At 36.4% G+C, this 9937-nt stretch overlaps 1 protein-coding gene across 1 annotated transcript in view; it reads left to right on the top strand.

Annotated features, from left to right (window-relative positions):
* LOC117106619 (glyceraldehyde-3-phosphate dehydrogenase-like) overlaps window positions 1-9937 on the top strand; it is a 19931-nt gene continuing 9994 nt past the window's right edge. The window contains exons 1-4 of the mRNA XM_033248013.1: window positions 1-111; window positions 1183-1229; window positions 4711-4828; window positions 6097-6203. Of these exons, the coding sequence (XP_033103904.1) occupies window positions 1204-1229; window positions 4711-4828; window positions 6097-6203 (251 nt within the window). The 5' untranslated portion in view covers window positions 1-111; window positions 1183-1203. The remainder of the gene's footprint in view (window positions 112-1182; window positions 1230-4710; window positions 4829-6096; window positions 6204-9937) is intronic.

Here is a 9937-nt window from a genome sequence, read left to right as displayed (position 1 = left end):
AGCTACCTCAAAATCTAGGTCAACCTTTTGGGTCTGGCTGCTCACATCACGTTCAGCAAGTTTTGATTCGGCTGTTAACGCTGCATCTGAAATTGTAATTTTCATCCATAAGTACGTATGCCAAATTACTTGTTATCTTTAGTTAGTGATATATCAATTTTTAAATAGACTACTCAGCTGTTTTAAGATTGTAATTTAATTTCTAAGCGTATTATATTTGGAAGATATTTCAAAACGCCGGTAGGGCCTATGTATGTATGCAGTTTGGATGAGCTGATGTCGTGGACGACATCACATGCACAGTACCGATACACACAATGGCTTGCATTCCTTTGGCTCGCTTTGATTTGAATGCTGATAATCTAAAATTATTTAGTTTTAAACATCTAATAATCATCTAAGGTTACTGCATGCAGTGAGTAACAAAATGATAACTTAAATCATGGGCATAATATAAAGTTAATGTCATTTGTATCGATGATTAGCAAGACTTCCAAATTATCCTTTGTAAATCCAGGCCCTGTCTGGGCTAGGCCTAGCAGCATACACTCTTGTTTGGCTAGAGTCTAGGCTTAGGCCTAGGTAGGCTTTTTAATATTCTAGGTGGGTGTTGGCTATTGCTTCCTGTTGTCGTGTAGGGAGAGATAGCATGAACCTTACTCTTCTATCATCCACACTGTCGCAATATTGGTCATATCAACATAATATAAAAAAAAGCAGACGTATATCATTGCATTATCTATAGCTCAAAAAACTCAACCTAGCATTGGTAAAACACTCCAAAAACAAATTATAGCACCGTTATATGCTATAGCAGATTGTCTGATAATTAATTGTGCTACTTATTGATATTGATATTGGTCTGATGTAGCTGGTTGTAGCAGTCGTCCAGCTTCAACAAGCAGGCTACCATCATCCAATTTACAAAATTCCTGACCTGTATTTATACAGGAAGCCTCTGGGCCCTGCCTCTAAATCCCAGGTGTTACACCACTGACATTACTGTAAATTTTGGGTCAGCAATTAAATCCTGATGGAACAATACATTTTTCTTGAAATAACAGTATTGCCATTAATTTAGTTGACCTTCATCAATACTAATTATACCAGCGAATCAGCCTCTTGTTTATTTTGTTTTAGTACAATTTAGTTTGATTAACAAATTGTTGCATTTCTCTTTAGAAATCAAATCTCCAGATCAAAATGGTTATCAAAGTCGGAATCAATGGGTAAGTGCTTTCCTACAATCAAAAGGTATTTTATAGGCAGTGGCTAAATGTCACACCATGTCCTAATGCCCTGGTTCTTAATTTATTTGAAGGGCAAATTATTTTGGCCCGTGAGTTGGTCTCAGAAGCTAAAGATAATCTCTGAGTTTCAAGCAAAAAAATTCTCAGATATGCTGTGGCCGAAGCCCTCTGTTGGCCCCATAGGCCTTTGAAGTTTTTTGGCAATTTTAAATTCTATTCTATTTTTAAATGTACTACAGTATAAGGACACTAAATTCATTACAATTATTGTACCATTTAAGATTGATTTAATATTTTGCCAAAAGAAGATTTAAAACACTAAATTTTTCACTATTTCTATGATCTTTTATTTCTTGCTTGTGTAAAATCATCACAGAACAAAATTGGTGTCGCCAATATTTGCCCAACTACGGGGGGAGGGACGATGTTCTCTGAAGGGCTCCAGAGGGCAAAGCCCCCGGAAGCTCTAACAACTATAGTGAATTTTAAGGCCCGTAAACGATTTTGCAGCCTCAATGATTTTTCACTCTAACAAATGTGTTGAATTTTCCTTTGAGGGAGCTCTGTCTGACAGTGGTCCTACCTCCACAATTGGCACCACCACTAAATTTAAATTCTTGCAAAATTAGAGTTTGTTGGGAGGCTACTTCGACGGTTGTAAGTAGTGAAACCCATAATTTGTGAATATTCTATTTAAATTTCCATTCAATTTGGTGTTGTTAGGCCCAGGTATTCAAACCGTGGGTCACGACCAAAGTAATTAGTGTCATGTCATGTCTTGCTTTCTCTGTGCAAATGTAACTGTATGCGAAGTATACTTTCCTGAATTGGGCTTTTTTCCATGAAGTAAAACTAGATATTTTTTTTTTCTATCACATTGACCTTGATTCTTATGTTTGCTTCTCATGGAGGAACTCCCAAGTTTATGCCTATGCCAAATATAGTTACCTGCTCGGGCATCCATACTTTGACAGCTCAAACTTTCTTTTGGCGCAGGCAGTTGGGCAAGACCAGGACTAATCCTGCAGGAGTATTCTCAAGCAAAAAATTAAGTTACAGGCCAAACCAAAACAGTTTTTTAATTTTTTATTAGTCATACAAGGTTTGTGGCACAAAATTGGTATTTTCTGTGGAAGTTTACCCATCCTATATCCACCAAATACCAGGGCTTTAAAGCCTAACAACACTTGGCCTGTAAAATCTCAGGTCTACTCATAATAATATCGCTATGATAAAGTTTTAATTTTTAATCTACTTTTGTCCTATTTAGCTGAAGACTACCATTCTTTTGGCGTTTGTTGATTGGTTGGTAACAGATTTAAATCTGGATCTGAGTGGGGTCAAACCTACTTCACATTGGCAAAGGGTTCTGTTTTGGCCTTCACTTTATTTTTTAAAAAATTCATCGAATTTTTATTACTTTTAGTTTCTTTAAATATTTTATTTTTATATTTTAGTTTTTCTTGCGGGCCAGAATAATTGGTTTTGCGGGCCAAATATGATAACCTTTTAGATACAGTATGATGGACATTTAATTTGTGTGTAATTTGTTTGCCAAAATTGATAGTCGTACATGTTTTGGACTACATGTTTCATATTAAGAAATTTTAATATATTGCATGATGATTTCCCAGGCAATAGCTTATGAGGTCCAGGTGCCCAGTCTACTTTGTAATTTGGTTATAGGCATTCATGTACGTATGCACAAAAGAAAACAAGAACTACATGGGTGACCCCGCATTAGTGTAGTGGTGTTGTTGAAAAATGGAATGCCTGGGAAAACCAGGAAAAGGATGGAAGTGAAGTACTGTAGATAAGGTGAATGGAAGAAGAGGAGATAGGGAAGGAATAAATTAAAGATATAAAGGCAGAATAATTAGAGGAAGATTACAGGTAGTAAATAAAGAAGATGGAAAAAGTGTAGAAGATGGAAATGAAGAAAATTTGGAAGCAGATGGGGAAAGATGATGGTGAGAAAAGAGGAAGATGGGAAAGGAGAAAAAGAGAAGCTTGAAGATGGAAGGTTAAAGTGATGGAATAAAAAAGGATTAAGTATTAGAGGAGAGTACTGTATACAAGAGAAGGAGGGGAATGGAGTTGAAGGGAAGAAACTGAAAGAAATGAATTGGAGAAGACAATGAACATTGTCAAAATTCCAGTAACCAAATAGATGGATTTCTTTGAAATTGTGAGAATTTAACCCAGATTAGCTATCAAAAGATTAACAAATATTCCAAGGTCTACTTTTATTTTGATAGCCAATGAAGCATGGTAGTGATTACATTTTTGTGCAGTTGCAGTTGCACAGTATATTGTAGGTCACCATAACAATTTGAATTTGTAGATCATGCAAAATATGTACCTGTAATTGTTAACATGGCCCAATTTGACTGATAAACTTGCACAAATTATAAAATCATTGTCATAACGTATTTTGTACTATTTTCTTTCTCTATGGTCATAACTCCCACATCCATTAATGGGGGTAAAAATTCTGTACTGTACAATACCTGTCTTTAAGAAATTTTAAATCTGTCATAACATTTAGGACATTATAATAATATTATCTTGAGAAAATGAATTACAGTAAAAACGTCCATTTTACGTACCCCTTGGTACCAAGGGGTGTTTGTAAATTGAAAAATTTCTGTGTCAGTTTCCAATACCTAGGCCTAGCTATCCCTTGCCATTGAGCGCCGATAGGCTGACGGCGGCCTGGCCTAGCACGAACCGACAGTACAGCAGTGTGGTCTACCGCGCTAGTATAACTGAATTTACCTTCGAAAAAACCAAATTATCCTAATCTCTGGCATTCTTCCACTAACAAAATATTATTTTAACTCTTATTCAAACATCTGTATGTTTTATGGCCCTTTCTATCGTGTTCATTCTAGTTGTAAGGTCGCCGAATTGTGTTGTTTACATGCATTTCGCAATCATATTTAGCATTCACGATGTCAAAAAGTTTCAAACCCCAACACTCGTGTTTGTCATTGTAAACATGTGCGCCCAATCCAACGACACTTGCGTTTGTAGTTCGTTGTTCTGGTTAGGTTTATTACATTAATATAGTGATTGAAAAATGGAAGAAAAGTTCAAACTATTAATAAATAAATAAATACAACAAATTTGATTTTATTAAGAAAAAAATATACATTATATAATTGGTCGGTAATAACTAGTCGATCATGACATCATCAGGGGCAAAGACCGTTCGTAAACTCAACCATTTGTAAAATCGACGTTCGTAAAATTGACTTTTTACTGTAACTATTTGCTCATGTTACAAGGAAGGTTGGTTTTAACCTGAATCCCTACACTATAATGTATACACCAACATTTCTTGCACATATATTTAAATATTACTAGTAATTGTTTATTGTGAAGTTAACATAAATATTGGCAATATTGTTTGTTTTTTAAATTTTAATATTGAAATCGTTAAAAACTCTTCCAACAGATTTGGCCGTATTGGACGCCTCGTACTGAGGGCTGCTATTGAGAACAATGGTGTCATCCCAAACAGTGGGTTAGAGGTCGTCGCTATCAATGACCCCTTCATCCAGCTTGAATATATGGTAAGGATAAAATATTACATTTAAATTTGCTCTCCTATTGCTACATGAGAATTGATTTTTCTGCTTTAACCTGCCCCTTGGATATCGTTGCTAAGGTTCCACAAACGACAGTTTAAATTCATGTAAATATGTGCATGTTTGGGACAACACGTGTTTGTGAGAGACGGGCGTGTTATTTTTTGGACTGTTCTGATTGGTTATTTGTTAAGTTTAATTGACACTCCAGAAGGTCCGTTGTGCACATAGTAATGTGCAACCAATGAGAAGTATTATTATTATATTATTAGAAAACTTGCACCTGCCACTACATGTGAATTGTGTGGATATATTTGGAATATGCAATCAATTGGTCACATGTGAAATGTGTCCATTTAGAGAGATCTCAAATTTTCAACTGCTACTACATGTTAAATCAGGCCTGATGTTAATTATGTGTAGCACAGTATATGCTCACACCCCATCTGCTACATTTTGAATTGTGTGCTTAAAGAATATCCTCGGGAGCTTTGACGGTGCTGCTACATGTGAATTGTTTGGTCTGTGCAATCAATTGCTCACACCCGTTCTACTACTGTATATTTAAATTGTGAAGATAATTTCCAGTAGATAGAAGCTGCTGCTGCATGCAAATTGTTTGCATATTAGGAATTTGTATATGCATTCAATTTCCCACGCCCCCATCTGCTACATTTAAGTTGTGTGCATAAGCATGAATCTCCAGAATCTCTACATGTGAATGTTTTTCAGTAAATTTTTTTTGTTTTTGTCCAATTCCGTGTGAAATTTTGGCTCGGCATATTTATATTAACATTTTGCATATAAATACACCTGCTCATTTTAAATTTATCAGTTAACGTTTATTTTGGACATATGTATCCATTTTTTCAAATTTATTTTATTATAAGTGAACCATATTTTTATTTGGTGACTTTTGCAGCAATGCTAATATACAGAGGCCCACTTCATATGACAATTTTATATACAAAGATAACTAAAGTGTATGTATGTACAAGTTGGTATACTTCTTCAATTATATTATGAGCTAATGGCTAATGTAATAATGAATGCCATTTAACCATTAAAAAAAATTGTTGATAGATTCCAATGTTGGAAGTAGCTATACATAAATCCTTGATATGAATTTATTTACCAGAAATATTGTGAAATACTTTTTGTTTTTAATATAACCCCTGAAAATATCTCACTGATCTACTGTATCACATCATTAATTTTTAGTTGACCTTTACACTTTGACATTAATCATGCAGGTGTACATGTTCAAATACGACTCAACTCATGGCCAGTTCTGTGGAGATGTAAGAGAGCAAGATGGCAAACTGTATGTCAACAACAAGCCAATCAGCGTCTTCCAAGAGTAGGTTCCTCATGACAATTACTTTTAAGATCCTTACGTCATGTCACCTAGTTCAATTCTTAAAGATTCAAAAGAATAACATACAAGCCAACCAGAGCTATGGTTTTAAAAAGAAAATTGTGCCGTCAAAATTACCCAGAGATTGCTAGCACAAGTATATCAGCATTTTCCAAGAGTAGGTTTCTCAAGTCATGTACTGTATACTGTAACTTTGAAATTCCCACTTTGGTTTGATAGATTGTTTGTAGAGATTCAAAAGAAAGATGTTGAAGTCAATCAGAAAAGTTGTTTAAAAACAGAAATTGTGCTATAGAAATTACGATTTATCCAGAAGTAAAAAAAATTGTAAATGCATCATTATATAAAACAGGTCATATCCCGCAAAATACACAATTTTTTTATATACAAAACAAAGCCACGTTGGGCATGAACAGATAAAGAAATTGCAATTGCAGTGGTCCCAAGTCTCTCTGAATTGTGGGAGTTTTTCTGGAAATTGGCACGGTTTCCCACACTTCTGTGAACAATTAAATCATCAGAAACAATCAATCTCCCTAAATTTCCTGTTTTTTGCATGTTTAGATGATAGATCACAAATTTAGTCTGTTTGCCATCAATGGGTAGCACCATGCAAAGTATTTAATTGTAATCAGATGTAAGGATCTCATTTAACCAGTTCTTTCAGGCATGGCTTTGTCTATTAACTTGGAACCACTGCTGTTGATGAAAATGTGTTGAAGACATCATAGTGAGATGGAGGTGCATGTAAAATCGGGAATATATGCAGTAATAATTTTTTTGGAGTTTCTACTGCACAGCAACATCTCCCAATACGAGCCTCCCAATTACAAACCCTCGATTTTACAAACTCAAAATTGCAGCGATGACGTCATTACAAACAACTTTTTTTAACTACAAAAACATTTAAAATTGTAATTAAAAGTTTTCAAAATAATATAAACTGTTATATCAGCTAAGAAAAAAAAACATTTAAACCAATAAAATGCCAGGAAACTTTGTATAAAGCAAGAAATATCGATCGTTTTCAGCCGAGAAATTCCATTTTAAAATTAATAATAATAATAATCACTTTTTATAAAGCGCAAATTACAATTTAGTCTAAATTTTTGTGCTGTGCATGCTTGTTCAGGATAGAATCACACTTTTTGTTCATTGGATGGCACTGTGACTGATTCGTGATCTTCATGAAGAGAATAACAACACTTGTTTTTGCTATTATTCACGGAATTGAATATTTTGCTTCACAGTGAGTGCAGATAATTTTGGCTTCTGTACAGGGTTATTTTGTTGCAGAAAACTGTAAAATGCAAGTCATGTTTAGTGACAGAAATTTGCTCCCATGGCAAGGCTTAGGGGCCTATTCATACCTAGCCCTGTACTGCTGTATGTAGCATAGGCCTAGGCCCAACCTCACGACTGAGATGCTATGAAAAATTTGGGTGAGTTGAGTGGCCGAACGGTAAGGCAGGGGCGCAGCTAGCTACAGCCTTAACATCGCCGCTGGTTCCATCTGCTTCTTGGATAAGGACTTCAAATGGAGGTCCAGTGTATACATCTGGCTCGTGTGCACTTTAAAGAACCCATTGCATCTTTCGGAAGAGTAGGAGATACCCCGATGTTATGGTTCACTTTAAAGCCCATTGCATCTTTCGTAAGAGTAGGATATACCCCGATGTTATGGTTCATTTCAGCCCCTCTCGCTGTGGAATGATGTGAACATACAGCAGCTACCATGAAGCCCCTATTTACGGCTGCTAGGTAGTCACGGACCACACCCACACGCAATTCAGCACAATAACGCTGCAAGTTATGGGTTATTCTCCTAACTTCACACTTGCCTTACTTTAAATCTCTTTTTACTCTCTGGATTCCAGACTTTCTCGTTTATGAACTCTATTTGGACAGAGGAGTACATTAATTGGGAGACGTTACTGTAATTGAGAATTTAGCAAACAATTGAATTAGCATTTCTTTTTGCACTCAGGACCAATCCAGCACACATCCCATGGAAGGAAGCCGGGGCCGAGTACATTGTAGAGTCCACTGGGGTGTTCACCACTACAGACAAAGCCAAGGCTCATTTTGAGGGCGGTGCTAAGAAAGTGATAATCTCTGCACCATCAGCCAACGCTCCAATGTTTGTCATTGGTGTCAATCATGAGCAGTACGATAAGAGCATGGACGTGGTGAGCAATGCGTCTTGTACCACCAACTGCCTTGCCCCTCTTGCAAAGATTATTGATGACAACTTTGGCATTGAGGAGGGACTGATGACAACTGTCCACGCTTACACAGCCACCCAGAAAACTGTTGATGGGCCAAGTTCCAAGGTATACATTCTTAAAGCTTATATTGATGTACTACTGTTGGTAATTGTTCATTCCTGCTGTATTTCAACCACAAACAAATGAAATTAAATGGTAAAATGTAGGTACATACAACAAAGTCAAGCAAGTTTTCCTAAATAGCTACCTCTGAAATGGAGGAACATATCATTTCTCTATTTTCGTGTTACTTTTCAAGTAGGATTATTCCCCTTAAATGGTCCAGTGGCGAATTAAAAGGGGAGTGGGGGTGGGGCGTGCTGGCCAGGTCCCCCTTAAATTATTAAAAGGACATGGGGAAAAAGGATAATTTTAATCAAATTTTTGTCTGATAGTGCCATTTCCGGCCATCTGGAAGTAGTGCCATAATAAATAATGTGTGTACCTGATCAGCCCTAACCATAGTGGATGAGGTGGTATAAACTTTCCATCAGTGAAAGTCCCTCTTCTGCCCCCCCCCCCCCCCCTCTATTTCAAATTTGGGATCCGCCTGAACTGTTTAATTGAATTTGAAAGAATTTTTGCTTCTTGTACCAACTTTTGCATCATTCTTAATGTACACTTGTGATCCATCATCTTTTGTCTTCAGAAATGGCGTGATGGTAGAGGTGCTCATCAAAACATCATCCCAGCATCTACTGGAGCAGCCAAAGCTGTTGGCAAAGTCATTCCAAACTTGAACGGGTAAGGCAAACAGATTTTTTAATGGTAGTAGGAGGACTCATAATTGTATTTTTACCAGTTTAAAAATGGCAGATATCCACACTTGTGTGCAAAATATGATGTGATTTGCACAAGTTGAATTTAAGGTATTTGCATACTAGAAAACAATAAGTTTGTAAAGAGAACATGCAGTAGCGAAGCCCCGGGCCCCAAGTTCAAACACTCCCCCTTCCCCAGTCCTACTAATATACAGTGCTCTTCTAACAGAGTCTTGACCATATGGTCTAGTAGAAGACACTAAAAACTAGCAAATTAAAAAACCTAATCCCAGGTTTTTAAAATCATAAATGTCCTAGTTGTCCCAGCGTAATCCCACGTTTTTTAAGTCAAAAATGGCCTAGTGGGCATTATATAAAATATCAATTCCTCACCCAAAATGGTTACAGCCGGGCTCCCAACTACCAAATTGAAATTTGAATAGTCCAAAATAATGAGGCAAATGACTACTGGAATTCACAAAACTTTTCAATATATCCAGCTACTGTACTGTTTCATATTCTATAATCTACTGTCAAGGTCCCCTCCCTCACTTTCATGACACCCATAATCGATTACCGTAAATGCTTGAATAAACGCTGCGGCACTTATAAAATTTTTGGAAGCTTCAGTGTGGTGCTTATTTGAGAGCGGCGCTTATAAAAATAAATATTGGCGTGGCACTTTCCA

The sequence above is a fragment of the Anneissia japonica genome, unplaced genomic scaffold (genome assembly GCF_011630105.1).
Source record: "Anneissia japonica isolate Jap-2015-1 unplaced genomic scaffold, ASM1163010v1 scaffold1306_len716249_cov185, whole genome shotgun sequence".
Taxonomy (NCBI): domain Eukaryota; kingdom Metazoa; phylum Echinodermata; class Crinoidea; order Comatulida; family Comatulidae; genus Anneissia; species Anneissia japonica.
This window is presented reverse-complemented; position numbering and strand designations above follow the sequence as displayed.